At 41.3% G+C, this 25,127-nt stretch overlaps 1 protein-coding gene across 6 annotated transcripts in view; it reads left to right on the top strand.

Annotated features, from left to right (window-relative positions):
* The first annotated feature begins 868 nt into the window (after positions 1–868).
* The window catches only part of GPBP1 (GC-rich promoter binding protein 1), a 39,452-nt gene continuing 15,193 nt past the window's right edge, over positions 869–25,127 (top strand). The window contains exons 1-5 of one of the 6 annotated variants that reach the window (XM_027878930.1): positions 1,081–1,266; positions 1,378–2,422; positions 3,203–3,270; positions 3,752–3,873; positions 20,448–20,566. In XM_027878930.1, the coding sequence (XP_027734731.1) occupies positions 20,504–20,566 (63 nt within the window). In that variant the 5' untranslated portion in view covers positions 1,081–1,266; positions 1,378–2,422; positions 3,203–3,270; positions 3,752–3,873; positions 20,448–20,503. Of the gene's footprint in view, positions 959–1,076; positions 1,292–1,377; positions 2,423–3,202; positions 3,271–3,751; positions 3,874–20,447; positions 20,567–25,127 lie in introns of those variants that run through there. The other 5 variants (XM_027878928.1, XM_027878931.1, XM_027878926.1 and 2 more) reach the window with 5 other exon arrangements.

Genomic DNA, 25,127 nt, shown 5'->3' with positions numbered 1-25,127 from the left:
CAAAACGTTAATCAGACGTTTGGATACCAGAAGCAGTAAGAATCCATCCCGTCGCGTTTCCTCCGAAAAGGGCACGCGCGGAATGACTGCGCGGATCTCCGGGATATTCCACTCGTGCGCTTCTCAGATGAAGCTGTTTCTGTCGGTTCACCTCCCGATGTTGTTGGATTAAATGGCGGTTGTGGGTGCCCTTACTGGCCTCGGGCCGCACCGGCGCCGCGACATACTGCAGCGTCCGTGCCGCGGGTGCTGCCCGGTGAATTACGGTGAAATTCGCCGCTACCCGGTGAATTACGGCGGCACGGGGGACTCCCCAACGGGGGGGTGGGGGGGGGAATGGGGCGGGGCGCGGCGCCGCCCGCGCTGGGGATTCCCGGCCCGCGCGGAACTTTCGGGATGGTTCCCGTGACGTAACGGGGGCGGTCCCGGAAGTCCTGCCCGTCCCGCCCCCGGGCGCGCGCCGGGAGGTGGCGAAGGGTGCGGGTGTCGCGCGGCGAGTCTCGCGAGGCTGGCGCGAGGGCGCGCGCGGGGCACTGCGGCGCGGAGCGGCGCCATCTTGAGCGAGCGCGGGGAGCGCGCGGCGCGTGCGTGCGCGCGCCCGTACCCGTGCGCGCGGAGCGGGGCAGCGACGACCGCCGGGGGCGCCCCGGGATACGCCTGGGATAATCCCCGGATACCACCAGGACGTCCCCGCGATACGGGCACAGCGGCCGCGGAGCATCCGAGCCGCCCTGCTTTGCTCTGTTCCCTCCCCAGCCGCGCCGCCGGGCCCGCCCTGGGCGAGGGCGGGGGAGCCGCTCCCGGCGGGGAGCGGAGCGGCCCCGTGAGGGCGCCAGGGCCGCAGCGAGGAGCCGTGTCCCGGGAGCGGGGCTCTGTGCCCGCGCCCCCCGGGCCGAGACAGGCGGCCCCGGTCTCGCCGGGGCTCCGGGTGCTCTCCCGGGAGGTGTCCCGGGCCCAGGTCAGCGTTTTCCGCCTGATGCCTTCTGCACAGCTGTTCACCTTTCCCAATAAAACGAGAAATTACCCTTTCTTTCCCTCTGGATTATTTTTTATCTTCCCCCCTCCAACCCCACCTTCCCTTCCTCGTCATCCCTTCCTTGCCAGTTTTCTTGGGATGGGAAGCAGGAGAAGGGTTTCTGTGATAGGCTGCGTTCTCCGTCAGACATCCCTGCCGCCCTCTCCGGGATGTGAGTGGAGGTGTAACCGAGGCTTCCGCTCTCGGGTTCGGCTCTTTGACTGCATCCGTGTTTGCTTTTTAAGATCCAGGTTTCTGTTTGGTTTTAAGATTCAGGTTTCTGAGGTATTTTTGCTTTGTGTTTGTCTAGCGCTAGTCCAGATTTCATAAAGGAACGCCTCTTCTGGTTCTTTTTACCGTAGGCGCCTTGAACGACAGAGTGAGTCCTGGATGTTTTACAGCCCTTTTCTTCAGCTGATAGAGAAGAAAAAAAGGTTCACGCTGACCTGCAGCAGTTGCTTCCTGGGAAAGGGGAGAAATACCGGACACTGTTCCGGGATTATTTCTTACGTGCTGCGTCCTGAAAAGGCTGCTCATACAATCAGTAGGCATCTGAGAAGAGAATTGAAGAAGTCGTGAGATTTTTTTCATCAGTCAGGGCCGAGCACATCACCCTGGGATTCTTTTGTCCTCGTGGCATGGAAACATTACTAAATTTATCAAGTTCTGAATACTTCAGCTGCCACAATAAAGTGCTTTCTTGTTTTTAGGTACTCTTCCTTCTAGGCAGCATTCTGTCTGAGTCATAGGCGTAACCAGTTTTGTGAACTGGCTCCAGGTTAAACGTGGCCTGAGTCACTGTGTAGACATTGCTGAAAAGTTTCATGGCAGATATTTCCCCCCACTTACCTTATTTTTTAGATTTTCTGACATAACCTTCTTCCATTTTGCAGTGAGACCCATTTTCTAAATGAAGAATCTAATAGACATATATAATTTTTTTCTTTTATATTTTATGTAATATTTTTGCTGACAAATGTTGTTGCCAATAAGCAGTATGGAGGTATCCAGATAGCTGTTGTTTACAAACGCCTCTGTTACCTGAAGCTGGAAATGTTCTACAATTTGTATGTGAAGTCTGGATTTTTGGCTTCCCAGTTTGCTGTGTAAAAGGTGTATTTATTTTACCTGGAGCTGATGCCTCTTATATTTACATGGAATAGACAAGAGAAGAAGCTGTCAGAGACAAGAAAAGCTTTTTAAAGCAGACTCTTGGCAAACTTCGTAAATAGCCTTGTGGGATCTGTAAACAAGAAGGATGGGTAGCTGATTTCTGTGAGGTCAAATATATGTCAGAGTGCTACGAATGTAGTATCAACAGGAACTCGGGATATTATCTCAAGGAGAACAAACTGGAAAAATACAAATCTCGCAGTACTAACACCTGGTGTGGTCCTCTTGGATTAGGTAAGTTTTGTGGTGTTCATAAATCCATTTACAGTTGAATAAACCTTTTATCAATAGAACAGTTAAAACGGTAATGTTTACTGCCTAGACGTTGTTGTTTGGGGTTTGTTTCTGGGAGCCTTGAAATAAACTTGTTTGATTTTACTTGCTGGTTTTTATAATTAATGGAATACTTCTTTATGAACTTGAAGAATACGTGTGCAAGGAGAAGCGCATAGGTAGGATTTTTATGGGAGATAAAAAAGTAGATACATGTAGACTAAATCCATACGGAACTTAACCTTCATGATGATATTGTAATCTCAGCAATAAGCTGTTACGTACATCTGAACAAGTCTGCTGGATGGCTTGCATATCTCAGTCTTCGCATTTGTATTAGATGTTTTTGCAGCATCAAGGTAGTAGTACTGTAAGTGTTTTCTTTACTTTTTTTTTTTTCCTCTCCACTGTCTTTGTGACTTGTGAAAGCCAGGTATTTTTTACCTAAAAGTATTTTACTCTCTATGCAGACTAGCTTTTTACTGTGTTGATATTTTATATTTGGATTTAGTGTATTTTCTTATTTTGTGATAGGAATGAATGGGTATGGCTGGTCTGCAAGAACAGCATTACAAAAACACTCCATCTTCTTCGAAGAATTCAAAATCTAGTGATGAAGTGGCTGATCTTATATGTTATTTTTAAACGTATTCCAGTTACCTTCCTCCTATGGTGATTAAGTATATCTGTGGATAAAATGTCAATGTTGAAATTAATATGTTTATAATAATTTTTTTGTAGGTTTGCATTCACCTGAGCTACCACTGCCTCAAAGAAAATAAGGATGAACAGAGCAACTTAATTCAAAAGTCAGTGTAATTTTACTGAAGTTCTTTCTCCTCTACCCCCTTTTGATGATTCATAAAGCTTTAAATAATTAAAGTGTTACTGGGTAGGCCTTAAAATGACAGTCTGCTAAACGTGACATGTTTATCTTAGTTGTCACCTTTTAAAATATTTTTAAAAGCTTCTGCAATGCTGAAGTATTGGTAGTAGTGAGCTAATGAAAAAAAAAGAAAGGTTTTCACTAAGGGCACTGCAAAGATGTTGGGAATATTGCTTGTGTTAAAACCTTGTACAAAAAGTGAAGTTAAGCATGTGAAACTGTATGTAAAGATTACTACAGTGTTTTTTTTTCCTTCTGTAGGTTATTTTGACCACAAACTAAGGACTTGCGTTTACATTAGTTTTATAAATTCTTGGGCTCACTAAAGTTGTATTCTATATGTTGTGAGTATGTAAAAGTTGAACTAGCTTTGGGTAGTGTTGTCATTTTAACTTCTTTTTCAGTTTTGTTGTTTTGAAAACATGGAAACTGTGGAGCATGAATAGGAGGCTGTTTTGTGATCTCTGACTACGACTTGTGATTTTTCTGTGTTGAGTCTTGGCGTGGCTGGGAATTGACTAGTAAGGTAAGCCACATGTGAAGGAGTGAAACCAATAGAAAAGAGGGATCTTCCTCATTCCTGTGCTTGGATCAATGTGTTTTGTTTGAAAGCGTTTGGTAAATGGAGAGTTCAGGTGTAAGTGGCCATTTCATTTGATTGTTGTCTGTTTTAGGCTTGTGATATTAGCCTAGATGTTCACTTCTTAACTCATAGGAAAAGTCATGTGTCTCTTTTCTTCAAGCTACTTTCAGTGCTGTGAGGTACTTTTATCACTCTTCAAGAGGCTCTCACTGGAATCCAGGAGCTTCTTCCCTGACTTACTATTTTGGGTGACACCTTTATCTAGATTCTTTCCCTTCTGGAAGTTTTGAAGAGTTTGCTTTTTAGCTTCATGTAATTAACTCTGGTTTTCCACCTTTCTGTGTGTTGCTAGGGTAATTCTTTTATTCTTTTCACCATGTTTACACTTGAGAGGTTGTGACCCACGCTTGAGAGGAAGGAAGCACCCAAGATTTGTAAATGCTCATCGGTAAAAGGAACAACGAAAAGTCCCACAAAAAAAAATCACAAGATTTTGTTAGTAAATTATACATTTGGCATTGATATTGGTACGTTAGTCCTTTCCTACTATAAAAGCACATGGCAGTGGGGTTTGGATAAAGGGTGAAAGAGAAAGGAAGAGATGAACTAAAGAGAGGGCAAGAGAGAGGAAGAAAAAGACATCATTACCTCTGCATGGCCCCTTCTCCAGTCACATCCCGTTCTTTCGGGAGTGTTAGTACCAAACTCTGTGATTACCAAAAATCCTTGATTGGTTCCACAGCCATCCAGCTGTTGGTGTTTGAGACACATTACCCCCTTCTGGGATCCTATGGGAGCGTATTTTATTTGTGTGCATAAGTGTTCTATGTGGATTCAGGCACGTTTTACAGTTGTGCCCTGTATCCTAAACAAAATTCATACGTGGGTATGAAGCCTATTGAGGAGAAAATGCCAAGCCTGGTGGTCAACTTTAATTTCTTCCTCAGGATTTTATTTTTTAAGTGCTGACAGTCTGTTAAGTGGTTTGCAGACAACTTTGAAGATAAGGTTCTTGCCTCCAAGAACTTATACTTTAAGCCTTGATGTAAACATAGTTTTTGTAGTGAAATAACTGTCAGCAGATTTTGTCTTTTACTGAAGTGTTTATTCTGGTAGAATTGTAAAATGAGTATATGTGTTTTGGCTAATTCTTTAGAATGGTACAGGTTGCTCTGCTCTGTGAAAAAAACATTGGTGGGAACTTTTGAGAATAAGCACCCTTTAATCTTGTAGCAAAGCTAAAGTGGAATTAGATCTCTAAAATGCTAAAGGCATATTGTACAGATATTTAGCTTTGTAGAAGTTAATGTACTCTATGTGCCTTTTTTGCCCTCTCCATTCTAATGTGGTTATTCTGTTTAAAATGGATGGATAAAACCGTAAAACAGTGACAGTTCATCAATAACTTCTGAGGAAGTTCCTTTTACTTATATTTCTAGTAGTAGGACTAAATTCTGTCCTGCTAGGAGGAGGACAGGACAGGAGAACTATTTGCAGACCTTAAAATAAATAAACGTGATTGAGACTTGGCATGCTTTTTGTTTTGGTTTTTGTTACTGTGTGTGAGCAGTAAGTACTGCATGGCAACTGATGATGATGCCCTATGTGGCACTCAGTGCCAAATCTAGTCTTATCTTAAAAACTTCCAGGGACAGAGAATCCACTACCTCTCTGAGCAGTCCATTCCAATGTCTGATTACTCTCTCTGTAAAGAATTTTTTCCTAATATCCAACCTAAACCTCCCCTGGCAGAGCTTAAGACCATGCCCTCTTGTCTTACTGACAGCTGCCTGGCAGAAAAGACCAACCCCCACCTGGCTACAACCTCCTCTCAGGTAGTTGTAGAGAGTGATGAGGTCACCCCTGAGCCTCCTCTTCTCCAGACTGAACAACCCCAGCTCCCTCAGCCTCTCCTCATAGGACTTGTGTTTGGATCCTTTCACCAGCCTGGTTGCTCTTCTCTGGACCTGCTCCAGCACCTCAGTGTCCTTCCGGAACTGAGGGGCCCAGAAATGCCTCTAGTTTCAAAAACTCATGAAGCTTCTGTAAGGTTTGAATACTATTTTCTGTTTTATGAATATGCAAATTCTGGATAGCAAAATAACTTGAAATTAGCTTATTTTGCTTTGTTAGAACTACATGAATTGCAGAGTAGTAATGAAGATATCTAATAAAATGTGTCTTTAAAAGGGGAATGAAAATTGAGACTTACAGGATTTGAACAAAAATTTTGTTTAGAGCATACACTTGGCAACTTCAAATTAATGCTATCTTGACTAGAGATAACAGAGAAGGAGAATCTGTTATCATAGGAAGTGATAACAGTGGTGCAAACCACTTGAGAAGTGGGGTTTTTTGACAGAAGGTGTGTTTCATGGCAGAAGAAAAAGCTTTTGATGAAGTGGGTTATTTTGAAGGCTGCTTAGTTTGAGAAAAGTGCTGAATGTTTCTGTATATGGAGAGAGCGTAGTCTGATGGCTGAGACTTGTGCACATAGTTTATTTGCCTAATTCAGACCAACACTTAGTGTTTTTTGTGGCTCATGCTAAATAGCTGAAGTAAACATTCGAAGCTGGCCCACGATGGGAGGACTGAAGGAAAAGTTTATTCTGTAGCTTGGTTATTCTAGAATTGCTCTGTTTTAGTGAAAAGTTTACTGTGATGATGCTTCTTCTGAAAAAAAAAATTACTGTGGCAAATGCCTTTATCTTTTTGTTGTGATGAAATGCAGTACAGTTGGTATTTGGCATGTCTTTGATAGTAAACATTCAGTTTTAATCCTAGAAAACTGTGTGCCTCTTTTCCCTTCTTGTTAGATGGTCAGTCTTTTCTAAGTGTCACACAGACTAATGTGTTGGACCTTCTGAAATTCAGACATATGCTCCGTTTGCCTTCTGATGAAATAAGAATTTGATACACTTGCAGAGGTCATTACCAAGGAAGCAAAGCAGCAATAGCTACAAACTTGAGATGCTGAATGTAACCTTTTTCCTCCTCTCATAACACTATAGTATACTTCAATGTGCTGATGGTTTACAATCTTCTTTTGCCACACTTATAAAAATTATGCTAAAAATTATGATGACAAGATGAGGGTGGATTGTCAAATGAGTGTGTAGTTAAGGTTTCCACGTGTAGTTTATGGTGTGCTGTACTTTAATAATAATCTGTGAGGCATTAGGTAAAAGATCATAGGAATGTGCCACTTACATATGCATGCACGGTAATTTTAGACTTCCCTGAAAGATATGAATGTGGATATATCTGTGTTCTTCTATTCTGTTCATGGTTTCCTCTGTGCAATTCAATAGACTGAACTTCTAAACTGGTCTTCAGGGAGCATCAGGATATTTAAATTTGTATCTGCCTTCTAACTTTGTGAATTTGTGGCTTGAAGCTTTTTTTTCTTCCCTGTTACTAAATTTGCTATTCCATTCACAAGCTTCAAGTATGCCTAGCTATTTGAGTTTATATTGCCTTTTATTTTAATGGTCTTCTGACAATCTCTGAAATACCCAAGTGCCATGGAAACTGTTTCCTGTAAAATGATATAGACTGTCCACAGAGCATGACACTATAGAAGCTGAAAATACAGAACTGTTTTTCCTTGTCTTTTGATGATGGATTCAGCTGTCAGGGTTTTTTCCCCCAATGTTGAACATTATTTTAAAATCTATTTTCCCTACAATATTGTGGTCAGCTCTATTTAAACAGGATGTAGTTAGTAATAAGGCCAAAGGCACACAAACTTCTAGTAAATCTAATTTTTAAAGTGTGTAGGGTTTTTTTGGCCGTTTTAACTATTATACTGCTTAGTCTTTTCCTTATTATAGTGATGTTGCTATTTTATCAGTTTCTTCATGCTAGGGTATAATGAAAAAAAAGTTGTTTTTATAGTAAAGTGTTACCAAATAATGTCTCATCAACAGTAATGAAACCTCTCTCAAATACTGAAGACGTCTTTTTAAGCTAGGGACATATTTTTATTTTATACACTTGAAGAGACCTCCCTGAAGTTGGACTGTTCAGTACCAGTGGGACTGTCTTTGCCCTCTGAATACTGGTTAGACAAGTTAATATGCCCTTAAAATTGGGTAGGGATAGTCTCTGATCTCACATCCTTGTCGTCTTAATTCTGCTGTGCTTTTTTTCTACACCCTCAGCGTAGAAAGGATCAGGTTAGTGATCATTTAAATGAGGTAACTTCTAAGTCCATGGAGCTTAACAGGATGCTTCCATGAATGCAGAGGGATCTGGCTGATGTCATTGCAAGGTCATTCCTTATTATCTTTGAGAGGTCTCATGGTCATTGGAAGGTGTTCTTGAGTATGACAAGAGAGCAAATGTTAACCCTGTCATGAGGAAGGGAAAGAAGGAGAAACTAGGGAACTGCAGGCCAGTCAGCCTCACTTCTGTTCATGGGAAGATTGTACGACAGCTGATCCTGGAAACTTGTTTCCAAACAGGTGAAGGACAGGAGGGTGAGTGGGAGCAGTCACAATGGCTTTATGACAGGGAATCACATTTAAACAAGCTAATACATGAGGTAACTGGCTTGGTAGATGAACAGAGAGCAATGGATGGTGTTTGTCTTGACTTCAGTAAGGATTTCGACATTGTCTTCCATGATACCATCATAGAGAAGCTGACAAGTATGGGTAGAGAAGTGAGGTGTATCCAAAACTGGCGGAATGGTCAGGCCCAGCACTTCAGGGCTGTGATCAGGGCACACAGATCATTTGGAAGCATCTCTTTCTGGGGATCCCAGGGTTCAGTGCTGGAGCCTCTACTACGGAACATCTTCACTGAAGTCCTGCACAGTGGGGTGGGGTTTGCCCCCAGCAAGTTTGCAACTGATAAAAAGTGAGAACGGGATGTTACCCACACACACACATACTTGATGTTTGTGCTGCCATGCAGAGAAATCTGGACAGGCTGGAGAACTGAACGGAGGATCCTCATGAAGAAAAGGGAAAATGCAAAATCCTGTATCTGGTGAGTAGTAGCTGCATATGCCGGCTGCAGAGAATGGCCTGGGGTCCTATTGGAAAGCAAGCCAACCATGAGTCAGCAAACCATCCTCATGTTGAAACCAACATCTCCTAACACCACACTGGGAAGAGTGTTGCCAGGAGGTGGAGGGGAGTTCAGTTTGCTCCTGTACAGCCCTGCTGAGGCCTCATGAAGAGGACTGTGTCACAGTACAGGCTGCGTAATACTGTTACAGACTCCCTGATAAAAAAAAAGTGGGACTTTGTGGAGTGAGTTCAGCAAAGGACCACAAAGGTGATAGAGGGACAGCAGTATCTTTCCTATAGGCAGAGGCTGATTTTTTAACTTTTTTGGAAGTACGAGATGATCATTAGTCTTTCAGAATTATCTCTGGATGCTATATTTTAATTTTTCAGAAGGTACTTTCCACATATAAAATCAGTAAGCTATTAAACTTGTGTTTCTCATGTAGAATTGTGTGAAGGTGAAAATAATGATGGAAACTTTATTTTTGTTAATGCTACAGACTGTTAGGACAAGAGTAAGAGAGGTTGCCCTCAGAGGGATATTACAAGGTGATGCTTAAAGTTCATAGCCCTGTTTGTCATAAATTAAAGAGCTGCATTGTTGAGAGTTTCTTTCTGTAGTCTGTGAAGGGTGTGGACTCAGGGGAGGGGGGGAGAAAAAAAGCTAGGGTTACATGTTTACAATTGATTCTTTGGCATTGTGAAATTGTTACCGTGTTTATAGTGAAGTATATTACAAAAGTCCTGTTAAATGTATTTCTTCTGTTTAGAGCTACTTAAACTGACTAATGAAAATCTAAAAAAATCACAGCAGTTGAATGTCAATGCAGATTATTTTATATTCCATGGTCCTTTCAGGATTCTGTGTTTTAATAACTAGGTCTATTTTTTTTTCTTTTTTGACCTGTTTATAGAAAAAAATGGAACTGAAATTACAAATGCTTTGCTTGTATCTGCTTGCTCTGCTCTCTGCCCTTTCAATATTCCAGAAGATGATTTCTTTTGCCTCCCTATCTGTGGGCTCGCATGTCCACTGACAGACTGTGCAGAGATTGCCTCGAGCTCAGTTTTCATGGGAGTCACTTTTTCAACTCCTGAAGAGTATTGTGCTCTTCCAGAGATGCTGTGTGGCTATTTTTAGTCTTGTGTAAATAGAGAGAGAGAAGATTTTTAATGCTGGAAAGATCTGATGAATATGATTAAAGCTAAAAGAAATTCTAGTGAAAGGATCATCTTTATGGGCGAGCAGGAGTGATCAGGTGAATTACATTTTGTACAACCAGTTTATTCCAGACCTCAGTAGCTTTTATTTTTAAGATATGTTTAAGGCCAGATTAAAGACTTTTCTAAAGGAGTTTGCTATTGTTCCGCTATTAGCAGGAGCAGCACAGAAAACATGATATAAATTTCTACTATATGAAAATAGGCTGCTTAGTTTGTAATTGCTGCAGAACTTGAGCTGGAGACTTTCTTATTTTATTATTTTTAATGTTATTTATTTTTATTTTGTTATATTTTTTTTGTTTGTTTTAATATTAATTTTAATTTTATTTCTTTTAGAGCTTTGTCTGGGCTAATTTTATCTGTCTCTGGCATGGGAGAAAAAAAAAAGTCTAGGTCTTTCTTCAGGCGTTATCCTTTTGCTTCCTAACTTCTGATAGCACAGCTGCTTCCTGGTGTAGTGCTGAAACTGAGTTAATAAATGCACCCTTCTCTGTCTGTAGTGACTCTGCAGTTGTCCTGTCGGTACTGAGTCTGGTATGTGACTGCAGTGTATTCCATTTTTGATGTGCTACGCAGAGATACAAGCTGGAGTGACAGATGGTTGCTGGAGTTCTGCTTTGTGCTTAGCCTGTAGCACTCTCAGGCTTCACTAGTGGTTGGAAAATACTGCCCCATACAGCCAGTCTGCCTATTTGGTGAAATTGATCCACAGTGAAGGAGGGTGAAATCTGGAAGTTATTGTGGTGGCAGCAGTCCCTAATTTAGCATTATGGAGTGAGAATGAGCAAACTTTTTTTCCCTTTTCCCCCCTTTCTTCCTCTTGATAAACATAGGGGAAGGAAAAAAGAGGGGGTTAAAAAAATTAATTTTTACTGCAAGAAATTCCACGAACTTTATTAGAATGTGAGAAATTGTGTTTGTTAAAACTGAGGTGTATTTCATAACACTGTTTTGGATAGTATGTTCATCAGGATCTTCTTGATATTTCATTTCTCTGTTTAGTGTAAAAACTACATGGAGGTTTTAATTTACAAGCAAGCTTTACAAATGAAACTTAAATGTTGATAACTTTGGCTGTTCCACTTTTTGTCCCAGTAGTAGTAAGTTAAAGGTTGCAGATAAGGTGTAATTTGTAATATTAAGATGTAGTGGTTTATGTTTTTATACCATATTGAATTCTGTCTGTGTTACTGCAAGAAAAAGCAGTTCACTTATCCTTTGGTTGTAATCGTGTTCTTCATGTTTAAAAAGTTTGTTTTTTAAGTGGTATATTGATTTCAAGTAGTAAGGGAGAGAGGGGAAATAATTGCTGAGGAGATAGTATTCTTACATGGCTGCCACTGAAGATGGGAAAAAAGTGGATTAACTATTAGAAGTGTTACCCTTGTGTACATGCATCATCCAACACATTAAACTCTTTACTTGCAATTATTAGTGTCTGACTTACAAGCGTGACAGAAATTGACAGGTTCAAATATTTGTCTTAAGTTTTTAAGTTGTTTCAAAATCTTGTTCTTTTGATCTTCAGAGTTCAGCCTCAATCTGCTAAGTTTGATATCTTCTTCTGATTCTGATGGTGTTTTGGATTCAGATATCTCCTTTCTTGATGAAATCGACTCCTTAAGATATCCATAACCACGCTTAAATACATCTCATGTCCTCATTTTGTGAGGCAAAGCAAGCCAGGTAATTTCCTTAGACTTTTCTTGTCCCCGATCGTCGCCAAAATAGTTCATTAATTGCACAAATAAATTTCTTTTTTCAAAAGAAATTTTGAATTTCTGTCCTGATACTCAAAGTGTTATTTCACCTGTATCTCTTTCTATGGTGAATGAAAAATGTAGTAGTGAAGGGAAAATTGATTATATTGTTTAATATTTGATTTGGTAAGCATGAGCTAAACTAATGATAGTTGCTTTAGTTTCATTTTTGTTGTTTTGCAGGGTTTGGGGGTTGACTCTGGGTATTGTTTCTTAGCCTTTTCACAGAAGTCTTGACTCCTAATCCATGCAGTGGTTTTGTAATACCCTTGTCTTATCATGTTATTTTCTTTTCTAAAAGAGAGGCAATATATTTTCTGAAATGCTCTTCAGATACCACAGATTTGATTAGAAAGTAGTGTTTTGTACTGCTTTACACCTGATGAGAAATAGTTTCACCTTATCAACTCAACCATAAAAAACCCTTTCCCAAAATATTTTGTATGTTGGTCAAGTGTATTTGGTTCGGTGTTCTTTCCTCAGCTGCAGATGTGGCTCCAACTAGATGACTAAGTAATATTTATGACAAATCTCTTCGTTGTACATCACCTGGAACCAGCTGTTCATTATTCCATGATGTCGTGGTTTTGCTCTGGGTCAGTTTGTTTTCACACCCCCCACACAATTATTATTAGTTGAGAGAAGGTTTATGCAGGCAAAAGAGACCTGATTTTGGGGAAAATAGTATGAGTATTTATTTTTAGCAGAATCAAAATAAAAGCTACTAAAGAACTACATCTACAATAATTCTATTTAAGTAAAGGTACTATGTATTTACAGAAATACTCCTCCCCCCTTTATATATCAGTCCAAGGAGGAGAAGTAGTTCTTTTCTCCATTCTCGGAGTTCCAGCTCTCTCTCCAATAACTCTGCAGTACTCTCGTCGCAGCTGGAATTTTTTCATCTCTTTCTCTCGCTCTGTGTCGGCCTCCAGGGCTGGGCCTACCCCCCTCCTGGGCTAAGACCGAAGGCTGGGGGTTACCCAGGTCCCGAAGGGTCTTCCTTCCATAGGCTTGCAAGGGGACACTTGCTTACTATGGATCTTCTTCCACAGGGTTACAGGGGATAATGGCTTATGAGTCCACCCCTGTCTCCCTATGGAGGTCCCTCCCCATGGGAGAACAGTCCTTGATAGACTTCTCCGGCATGAGTCTAGTATGGATCCCACACATGGATCCCAACACCCTTACCCAAGCCGTTTCTGCTCCAACGTAAGGCTTTCTCAGGGTCACAAAATCTTCAACAGCAGTATGGATCCCACACACAGATCCCAATATCCCACCTGAGCTGTCATCGCTCCAGCGTGGGTTTCCTTCAGGGTCATAAAGTCTTCAGCACTAGCAGCATGGATCTCTCACTGAGATCCTAAGCTTATCCGAGCATAAGCATCATCCCCTTCAAGGGTCACAAAGTCTTCAACAGGACTCTGCCTCACCTCAGGTCTCTCATGAAGTCTCGGCTTCTTCATACATTAACTTACTTCAGTGTAGATTCTTCCACAAGCAGCAACGGGAGTCTTCTCACCCCAACAAACTTCCACAGGTAGCAGGGATTACTTTTCAGTCTTCTCCCTGCTGAAGGGAGAGAGCAAAAAGGGGGGGAAGAAGCAAGCCCCCCCCTTCGCACTTTACTTTTCTTGCTGCTTCAGCTGCCAGCTTTGATCTTGAAGGCTCCGTTATCTCTCAGCTGGAATTCTTCCACAGCGGTTTCTTGTCCAAGTAGTCAGTCTTTCTAAAGTTATTTTTCTTCATTCTCTTACAAGAGAGAAAGGTCGGCTTCAGTGCTACACCTGCCCCGCCCCTGGCCCAAGCCGGGGGAGGAGGGGGCCTTGGCCCTCCTTAGGGCCTTGTTGCTGCTTCTACATGGCTGCTGCTCCTAATTACAACTGCACAACAAATCTTCTCTTCCGTTTTCTTAAAAATGTAATTAGCAAAGGCGTCACTGAACTTTTTGATTGGCTTTTTGTCCAGAAATCACCTGGACAAAACCATCCTCAGCCCTAGGGATGGGCTGGTGGGCAAAACCACGACACATGACAGTCACAACCTTATTGATCATACTTCACAAAACTGCAGAATTAAATTTTATTCAATTGAATATTATATTAATTATTTCATATTGCCTAAAACGGAATGCTTTACAGACTTCTCTCAGATCTACCCTTCCAAGATGTAAAACTTAAGAACCATATTTTTTCCTGTAAACTATTATCCATAACAAAGGAACACATGAATTCTATCTAACTTCATGGGCTAGGAAGACTTTTATTACTGAAGTCAGTACACAGTATTTGAATTGGGTATTGCTGAGGGTGTTGCTGACATGAGACAATATTTTGGCTAGTCTGATTAAAGACATGAGTGTTAATAGTATGAGGATAGCAGTATTTCAGTATCTTTTTCTTACCTTACTAGAACTGTGCAGCTCTGCTGCAGTAGCAAACAAGCTGAGCCCAGTTTGGTTAAAGAATGGCAGATTGTGCTGATGGAGATTGGTGGCTTAAATGGTCCATGATAAATTTTGCGCCTACCCTTTTGTTACCGAGAGAGTTTCTGAAAGCACTGGAATTGTGTTCAAATCTGTGGTATTTGTCTCAGTAAGTTTAGTTCTGATAGCTCTGTTAATGCTGGGAGTACATCAGCTGCTTTGTGTTACTGAACAGGGATTGTCTGTTGTGTGGTGTGCACTTAAGAAAACTTTCTAGAAGACATATGAGTTCTTCGTGTCAGTGTAATAAAGAATTGTCGTACTCTACTAACTTGCGTTCTGTTCATATACTTTAAATATTGGTGTTTTCGTTTAATTTGAAAGTAGCCCTGGACTTCTGCAGGGCAGATTTTGGCCTACTCAGAAAAGTGGTTCAGAGGGTACCTTGGGAAACAGCCCTTAGAAACAAAGGGGTCCAGGAGGGATGGACATACTTCAAGAAGCAAATCTTGAACACACAGGAGCAGTCTGTCCCAGTCTGCCAAAAGGCACGCCAGCAGGGAAGATGTCTAGCGTGGCTGAACAGGGAGATTTCGAAGGAAATTAGGGGGGAAAAAGAACTTACTGACTATGGAAAAAAGAGCTGGCTACTAATGACGAGTTTAGGAATATAGTTAGGTCATGTACAAAGAAAATTAGAGAGACAAAGGCACAATTTGAACTCAATTTGAACACTTCTGTTAGGGATAACAAGAAATGCTTCTATAAATCAATAGCAAAAGGAGTGGTGAGGAAAACCTCCATTCTTTGTTAGACATGGAGTGGAACATAGTCACCAGAGATGAGGAAAAGCCTGAGGTATTTAACATCTTCTTTGTCTCAGTAAGATAGATTGTTGTCAGGACAGCTGGCCTCTGGAGCTGATAGACAGAGGCAGGAAGCTGAATAGTCCCCTGTAATCCAAGAGGTCAGCGACCTGCTGAGCCACTTGGATGCTCACAAGTCTATGGGATCAGATGGGATCCATCCTAGGGTGATGAGGGAGCTGGCAGAAGAGCTTGCCAAGCTGCGCTCCATCATTTGCCAACAGTCCTGGCTCACTGGGGAGGCCCCAGATGATTGGAAGTTGGCCAATGTCATGCCCATCCACAAAAAGGGCTGCAAGGAGGACCCAGGAAACTACAGGCCTGTCAGCCTGACCTCAGTGCCTGGCAAGGTTATGGAGCAGATCATCCTGAGTGCAATCACACAGCAGCTACAGGATGGACAAGGGATCAGACCCAGCCAACATGGGTTTAGGAAGGGCAGATCCTGTTTGACCAACCTGATCTCCTTTTATGATCGAGTGACTCGCCTGGTGGATGAGGGGAAGGCTGTGGATGTGGGGAAGGCTGTGGATGTGTCTGTCTGGAGTTCAGCAAAGCCTTTGGCACCATCTCCCATAATATACTCCTGAAAAAGCTGGCAGCCCATGGCTTGGACAGGGACACTCTGTGCTGGGTTAGGAACTGGCTGGAGGGCCGGGCCCAGAGAGTGCTGGTGAACGGGGCTGCATCCAGCTGGCGGCCGGTCACCAGTGGTGTTCCCCAGGGATCAGTGCTGGGCCCAGTCCTGTTTAACATCTTTATGGATGATCTAGATGAGGAGATTGAGTCCACCATTAGCAAATTTGCAGATGACACCAAGCTGGGAGGGAGTGTCAACCTGCCGGAAGGCAGGAGGGCTCTGCAGAGGGACCTGGATAGGCTGGAGAGTTGAGCTGATTCCAATGGGATGAAGTTCAACAAGGCCAAGTGCCGGGTCCTGCACTTTGGCCACAACAACCCCCTGCAGCGCTACAGGCTGGGCACAGAGTGGCTGAAGAGCATCCAGGCAGAAAGGGACCTGGGAGTTTGGATTGACTGGAGGCTGAACATGAGCCAGCAGTGTGCCCAGGTGGCCAAGAAGGCCAATGGCATCCTGGCCTGGATCAGGAATAGTGTGGCCAGCAGGAGCAGGGAAGTGACCTGTACCAGCAGGACCCTGTACGCAGTGCTGGTGAGGCCAAACCTGGAGTACTGTGTCCCCCAGTTCAGGAAGGACATTGAGGTGCTGGAGCAGGTCCAGAGAAGAGCAACCAGGCTGGTGAAGGGACTCGAGCACAAGTCCTATGAGGAGAGGCTGAGGGAGCTGGAGTTGTTCAGTCTGGAGAAGAGGGGGCTCAGGGGTGACCTCATCACTCTCTACAACTCCCTGAAAGGAGGTTGTAACCAGGTGGGCATCGGGTCTCTTCTCCCAGGCAACCAGCATCAGGACAAGAGGACATGGTCTTAAGCTGTGCCAGGGGAAGTTTAGGTTGGATATTAGGAAAAATTCTTTACAGAGAGGGTAATCAGACATTGGAATGGTCTACTTGGGGAGGTGGTGGATTCTCTGTCCCTGGAGTTTGTTAAGATGAGACTGGATGTGGCTCTTAGTGCCATATTCTAGTAACTGAGGTGATAGTGAATCAAGGGTTGGACTTGATAATATCAGAGGTCTTTTCTATGTTCTATGTTTCTGCAAGGCAAGGGTGTTCTTCAGAGGTAAACTGCTGATTGGTGTTAGTAATGTGCCTTAGTGTCTCCTCGGTCTTTGTAAAGGCAGCTGTTGTTTCATGTCAAGCTGGAAATATGTTATCAAGCAAATTTTTTAACAAGTCCCTTCAGTATTTTTAGCAATAACCTCAGTCATTACATAGAGTGTACACTTACTAAATTTGTTGATAATATGAATCTGAATAAAGGTTGCAAGTGCTTTGGAGGACACAAAATGCAGACATCTCTGACTTCTTGGGGTAGCTGAGGTAACGGACCTGAATAACAGGAAAAAACCCCCTTGGCTCAGTTGGTAGAAGGAACTTCACTAGTGTTGGAATGTGTTTCAGAATAATTTGCTAGACTAGGTTGTTGGTCTGACTTAAGTTGGAAAGCAAGCAAGGAACAACTAGTGTGGGCAACTAAGCTGATCATGAGAGGTTTAAGCATAGTAAATTCTGTCTGTGGGAGCAGAGTTTCCTTGCTGACTTCCCATTCTCACAGTTTGTGATCTGTTTGCCATTCATCAGAAATTCCTTCCTGAGAACGAAGAGTATCCCAGAGCTATCAAAAATGTTTCTGATCATCTTAACAGAGATCACGCTTGTAATGAAACTGTTTTTTATTAAAAGACCTTCTCGGATGAACTTGTTGGAAATCTCAGAAAGCATTTGTAAGAGTTGTTAATGAAGCTTGGTAAAACATGGAACTGGCAACTTCAAGCTGGGTAGGCTATGTACTCTAGAGAAGTTGTAAGGAAATAACTATTCCCGACCTGCTGTTTCCCAGTTTAATTACGGTTTGTGCCTTTTTAAAGTTAGAAAGGTTTAATAATAAAAGTACTCTGTGTTCCCATGTCTAATTGCCAGACCAATTATGTGTACAATTAGATGAAAGAAAATGTTTTCTTGACTTTGGTGTGGAGGTTAGTATTCATAGGAATTGTTTTTCTTATTAGTCTTTTACTGTAAATCTGTGAATTTGGTCAGGTAATGTTCTAGAAATAAATTTGTGCTTTTGTTCTTGAGGTTCTCTTATCAAAACTATTTGAAAGAATTTGCTCTAGAAGAGTTTTTCTTTTATTGAAATTTCCAGATATTCTGCTGCTTTGTGCTCTGAGTGTGAGTTTTGGTGCAGGCCTCTGTCTTTACCATTTCATTATACTGCTTTGTAGGTAAAGGATTAACTTCTCTGACAGAGCAGGACTATCAAAAACTTTTTTAGAGCTTTTTTAGCTGAAAGTGTGAGGAAGACTTCAATCTGCTTCTATAGTAATTGTTGGATGAAGACATAGACATGCAATGTCAGTGTTGGAGGTTTGACTAGTTTTCTAAAACCAGTAAGAACAGTCTTTTAAGAAATCACGTTGTTAGGGCATTTGTTGTCCTGTACCTAATAGCTGATGCACTAGTAACTTGGTAGTACCTCATGGAATCTTCATCATGTTTTTACTTGGCATAAATCTGATCTTACTCATTGTTTTTTGGACTGTAAGGGACTTGGTCTGAAGATTTTGTCGTCGTTGTGCTGATCTTTTGGTATTGATGCCTGTCTTAATCCTCTCTATAAAGATTTCATGATTCTGCTTGGGGATGAGAACTGTGTCTGAGGGAAGGAGAAGAAAATTTTTTCTTCCTGTAATCTGCTCAGATTTGTTAATTGGTTCATTGGTTTTCTATACTATTGCTGAATAGCATATATCAGTAGAAGTGAACATGATTCCTATGAGAAAGAGAAACCACTTCTGTGATATTCACTGACTCTAGAACTTTCTTCATTTGTTTTTCACTAGTTTGATGTAACTGGAATATTTTTCTCTGGATTTTTTTGTGAGGTTAGTTTCGAAGTAAGTGTTGGATGACTTTAACACAGTAATTTATAGTGAGTTATTTGCGTCAGACATACCTTTATAACCTTGTCTTTTCTGTTTAATGACAATAATTGTCTGTCTTACCTTACAGTTTAACTCTGATATTGGAGGTACCTGAAAACCTAAGTATGAGCTCATGTCATCAGAAAGAATCAGCAGCTCAACTAAGTGCAGTTTAACACTAGGTAAAGTCTTACAAATCTATTAAAAGCTGCAACGTTCCTGTCTGTCACTGGAAATCTGCAATAGCATGTTCAGGCTAGAATACAAAAACAACTCTGTGTTACTGTATACCAGACTCCACAGCTCTTACTCACATTACAGCAGCCATAGATTAAAGTGAACTATATTGTAGGGGTGAGCAGCGGGTCTGTAGCTCCCTGGAAGAGGAGACTGACTTGGGAAACTTTCGAGAAACTTTTGAAGATAAGGAAGTTTTCCGCACAGGCTGATTGGGGAGCGAGGGCAGACTGTGAGTCCGTAGATTTGGTATGTGAGAACCTTGTCCTTGGGCATCTCCAGGTGTCTCACGATTGCTGCCAAGTGTATCAGTAATGATGAGTGGCCAATAAGGATGTTGTTGCTTGCTTGCTGCTTGCTTGCTGCCTGCTTGCTGCTTTTTGAAAATGATATAAAAGGAGCGGGGATTTAATTAAAAAACCCCCTTTTCTTATGTTGCCCTGAATCAGCCTTCTTGTGTGTTTTTTATGGACTGTCACAACTTAACGGTGACGCTACATCTGTGCTTTCTGACTAACAGATTTGCACTCATGTTTATTTGGATCTCCCTGTGAGATGTGTTTGGTTGCTTACCAAATTCATATGAATTTCTAATAGTATGTATCATACTTAAAGTATTTTTGAATCATTGACCATTTTGGAATGAGTAGCTGCAGAGCATGATTCAGTTACCCTCACATAATTCAGGCAGTGTTTCATCCACTTCTTTCCTATCTGTGCTATCATTTAGCTTCAGGTAATAGTGTTCAAATTACCTTACATTTTCTTGCTTGTTAAGAAACGTTTTCTACCTGTGGGAAGGGTAGAAAAAGTATTCTTGAGTTTTAATCTTAAGCCATTACTTTCTCTTGCCCGTTTTCAAACTGGATAATTTTCCTGGATTTTACTGGACACTCTGCATGTGTAGACTCTGTTTCCATTGAATCTAGAGACAATGAGGGGTTTGTGGTTGTCTCAAGCATATAGTTTTTTAATAAGGAACTTTAATATGGCCTCTGAGACTAACTTTTAGGGACTAATAAAAAAATCAGCTTCTAGGAAGCTGAAGAAATAGCTCCTGAAAGCCATTCTAGACAGTACCAGGAAGTATTGTAACAAGCTAATTTTGCCATAGCACTCTGTGTCAGACCTTACACAAGAAACTTCATCCAGTTTATTAGAGGAAATAAAGAAAAGAATGTTAAAGTTGTATTTTCATGATTCCTGTAATATATTTGATTTGTGTGACACTTCAGTAATAAAACCACAAAATGTGATACTATAAGTGAGATGAGGGTAGTTTCTAGAATCTGTTAGATTCTAAACCAGATCTGTGTGACAAAGTAACACTGGAAAACAGAAGGGAAATATAGATCAAAGCACTAGAAATGTACTCCTCTTGTAACATCTGGAAGTAGTAACTTCTTGTTCTTCTGATTGCAGGGACTTGCCATGAGGTGCTAAGCCTTTTTCCGTTGACTCAATGAGACTGGACCTAAATGGCGCAGCATGACTTTGCTCCAGCCTGGCTTAATTTTCCTACTCCACCATCATCAACAAAGGTATGTTCTATGTTATTCTTTTGAACAGGCACCCCTGTTATTTGGGAAGTCAGTGTCATAACCTCAATCACAGTAAAAACCTCTTCATGAAAAGTGTGATGACCGATGATATCTAGCAAGCTTTGTGGTTATGATTTAAGTAGTTATATCTTAGAGTTTTTTGCTTGAGCAGCTGAGTTTGTGGATAGAAGCACATGCCTGTCCTTGCCAGACCTGTGGTTGGGTTAGAATTGCCTTCATCAGGAGTTTAAAATGAATTACTGTATTCCATGCGAGAAGTACCAAGGCAGAGGCATGTACTTGATATTCTTGCTTCTGACTTTTCTCTTTGTCCTGTAAACTTTGCAGAACTGTTATTCTATCATCCAAGGGATTAAAAAAAATGATTTTTTAGATCTGAAATGGCTCTGCATGGTGGGATGCTTGTTGCTACTGATGGAGTGCGGCCCTTTCAACCTGTTGTGCATCTTCACTCTGGTTGTTTCATCTGAACTACTGTTACTTTATATAATGGGTCAATTAGTTTGGAAACAGGAAATGGCAGCCTCTGAATTGCTAGGATTTGTACATATTCTAGGAAATCTTGAGTATGTCTGTCCTGGGAGTGTTTCTTTTTTCCTGGCCTGTCTTTCTACTCTTTCTGAATTCGTGCAAATGCAGAAGCAGTCAGCACTGGGTATTAAAACTCTGTCATCTCTTTCCCTATTTTTAGCCCTGTCTTCATTATAATCTTTTGAATGCAATATCTATATCTTCAGCTATGAGAATGAGTTTGCCTTTCTTTAGTGTATTTATATGAAGTTTCATGCAATCTTTCATGTTCATGGAAAATGTAAGCATTGATAAAATTTATGGCAATAGGCTTATGGTGTTGTTAAATTCAAGGATAGCTGGCAGCATCAGTTGTGTTCCTAATGCTTTCCTTATGTATGTCTACATGCACTTAACACCTATGCATTTTTTAGTCAGGTTGTTGAATGTCCTTATTTCTTTTCCTCTGTTTATGTGCTTCTACCCTGACCTAGCTAGATGCTTGGTTTAGGATAATTTATTAGCAACTCAGTTGCTTTTCTGGGAACATCAGGCCTGTCTGTTCCATGATGGTTCATGGCATCTGTTTTCATTCTGCGTAATTTCTGATGCTTTCAACTCTTTTGATCCCATTTTTTCAATTTATTGTGTTGTAAATTGGAAAAGTAATTGGAGCTTTATTTAATACGGTATCACAATAACAAGGCAATCTTCATCACTTATTTCAAGAATCTGCTGGAAGAGCTTTACCTGCATGCTTTATGTGTCAATATAGCAGGCTAAAAGTAACTTTCAGAACTACTCCAGTGCCACGAGAATATAGCTGAGTTATGGGTTGTATTTGTCACCTCACTCCTGAGTTGTGTGAAATTACATTAAAAGTGTATATTGTGGATCCTGTTGTCTTCCATGATTCTTTGCCTAAAGGAGTTTAGTTAGACTTCCTTCTCTTCCAGAAATTCCATATTGTATGCTTACTCTATTGTAGTATTTATGTGTCATTGTTGGGAGTGCACCTTATTTCCCTGCGCTAACTCCTCTCTCAGTGATCAATGTTCCATTATATACAGCACATTTGGATAATAAGCACTTGATAGGTATGTTTGTTCTTATCTGATGTGTAGTAGTTCCTAGTTTACGGAATAAGACTTGTCTTGACATTGCTCTCTATAAGACAGGTCTCAAATGTTGTGGCCCCTTGTCTGCTCCATTTCCTAAAATAGATTGATTTTCTATATCAACAAAGCAGAAGAGAGGAGCAGATAAGAGGAATGGAGATGAAGAGGAAGGATGGGTTGAGGAAGGCAGAGTGTCTCATGTTGCATGCAGAATAGAGCTGGAGTGAATCTATGATATCAACAACATTTAAACTTGAGGAGGAGAAAGTGAACTCTTCTCAACTAATTTTTATTGTCCCGAAGAGGCACTTTCAGGAATTGCACCTACAGAAGCTTGGTTTCCTTCCTCAGTCCTTGGTACCTGAGACTTCTTTCCTTACATAGCTTAAGGCTAGCATTGTAAAATCCCAATGCCAGGAAGCTGTGATTGTGAAGGAGCTTTTAATGTGACATACAGATTACAGCTCGACTGAAATCCATCCTGCGTATTGCTGCTGATTGCCTCTTAACAGCAAGCTTTTCTGTCATCTCTTTGCTGACAGAGCAAAATCCACCTAGACAGGTGGGTACCCATCGCTCAGCAGGTTTCATTCAGGTCTGGAACTACTGTATTTGTGTCGGTGCACAATTGCAGATGAGCAGGTGAAAATTGGAAGGTGTTGTGAATAATGAAGCCGTCTTGGGATATGGACAAAACTTTTAAGAAAAGTATTGCTGTAAAGAGTGTAGGATGAAATTGCAGACAGATAAACTCCATTTTTGCAAGTTCACTTCTTGTTGAGCAGTAAGACTTTTTATACTTCTGAAAATCTGTGTTGCTTCTTTTCAGTTTTCTTGGCTGGCTGAATCAGGTCATACAATTTCTCAACTTCCAGAAATTACCAGTAGATTTTCTGTTGATTACAAAGCTTACTGTTATCTCTGCCACAAGAGGCTTCCTAGCCTGGTACCTCCATCGTGTGGGGAAAACGCAAACTGCATGATCTTTGCACACAATTTAGAGGCATCGGATTCATTTTATCATGTACAACATGTAAAATGCTGTCGGTTATACTTTATGAAAATGTTGAATGTTCTTTGAAATTACTATGAAAAAATGAAAATTAAACTCCAAAGGCAGTGTTAGATTGTTGTTGTATGTAAATGTACACATGAAGCTATCTTCTAAAATTTCGTCTGTGATTGGCAGATATGGAACTTTCTGAAATTTTTGGCAGCTTATTCAAAATCTGTTTAAGGATTTGTTTTTACTTAAATAGTTAGATTAATTTTATAATTTTTGAACTATTTAAATATTTTGATAGTTTCTTTTCTGTTCTTTCTCTCTCCAAGTTTGTCAAGTAATTCACTTCCCAGGCCTCAGATTGGGCAGGCAGTCCTTTTACATTTGAATTCTGTTCCATTTGGAAATACGTGCTTTGAGTTTTCAGCATATCTGCTTATTTGAGTTTGAATTTTAAGAAGAGAATTTTGAACAACATCTTGAGCTCTGCAGGGGCATTGTCAGTAGAATTTGGGTATGCTTTTTTGTGTGTGTGATTGTCTCTGGGGGGGAGATGGGAAGAAGGAAATAATTTTCTTCAATATGTTTTCCAAAGTGGTGAAGCCTATTACTGTGATTTCCTTTTGTGTGTTTCTCCTTTTTTTTTTTTTTCCTGCTCGCTTTGATCAGTGGAGTGCTTTTAATACTAATATAGCATGATTAGATATTACTGGGTAATAACTGTTGAAATAAAGCTGGTGCTTTCATTTTCACCATTACTTTTGTACCTTTTCTCCTGAATGTTGCTGAGGAGAGGGGAGTGAGCTTCAGGCAGCAGAGTTGGTATTTTGAGTGTGGCAAAGTTGATAACTTCCTGAAATCATAGAGTGGTTTAGGTTGGATGAGACCTTAAAGGTCATGTAGGTCAAGCCCTCTGCAATGGGCAGGGACACCTTCCATTAGACCAGGCTGCTCAAAGCCCTATCCAACCTGACCTTGAATGCTGCCGGGGATGGGGCATCCACAACTTCCCTGGACAACCTGTTCAATCCCTCACCATCCTCACAGCAAAGAATTTCTTCCTAATATCTAATCTAAACCTACTCTTTTTCAGTTTGAAGCCATTCTCCCTTGTCGTATCACTGCAGTTTCTGTTGAAGAGTCCCTCTCCAGCTTTCCTGTAGGCCCTCTTCAGATACTGGAACGTTACTATGAGGTCTCCATGCAGCCTTCTCTTCTCCAGGCTGAACAGCCCCAACTTTCTCAGCCTTCATGAGGGAGGTGCTTCAGTCCCCTTATCAACTTTGTGGGCCTCCTCTGGACTTGTTCCAACAGTTTTATGTCCTTGGCGTGCTGCTGGATGCAGTACTCCAGGGTGGGGTCTCACAAGAGCAGAGTAGAGGGATTGAATCACCTCCCTTGAGCTGCTAGCCATGATGCAGCCGAGGATTTCATTGGTTTTCTGGCTGTGAGTGTGCACTGCCAACTCTTGTTGAGTTTTTCATCAATAACCATGTTTCCATGCAGCAGTGCTTTTATGCACTTGTAGCTCTTGTGGCCCTGGGACGTGCTGGATCAGTTGTACATGTGCAGCACAGTAAGTCTTGTGGGAGTGAAGGAGGCATCAAAGGTGGCTGTGTGTCAGGGAGGTGCTGTGTAACACAGCCCTCTGCTGTCTGTCACTGGTGGATATCTGTGGACAGCAGTAAGGATCAGCATTACTTCTGCAGAATGAAATTACTTTTGAATTTTCAGCATGCAGCAGTAAAAGAAATGGTGGAGTGTTAAAAAGGTACAGCCAGACAGAAGTTATAAGGAAAACGAGTTGTGTAAGACAAGATGTTTTTTCGTTTAATCCCTTTAGTTTTGAATACTAGTTGGGATATGGTTTGATTTCTGAGTGCTATTCCTCAAAATAAGGTTTGAGTTT

Source organism: Empidonax traillii, unplaced genomic scaffold (assembly GCF_003031625.1).
Source record: "Empidonax traillii isolate 1590-97213 ecotype Southwest subspecies unplaced genomic scaffold, ASM303162v1 scaffold47:size1546949, whole genome shotgun sequence".
In the NCBI taxonomy this organism is placed as follows: domain Eukaryota; kingdom Metazoa; phylum Chordata; class Aves; order Passeriformes; family Tyrannidae; genus Empidonax; species Empidonax traillii.
This window is presented reverse-complemented; position numbering and strand designations above follow the sequence as displayed.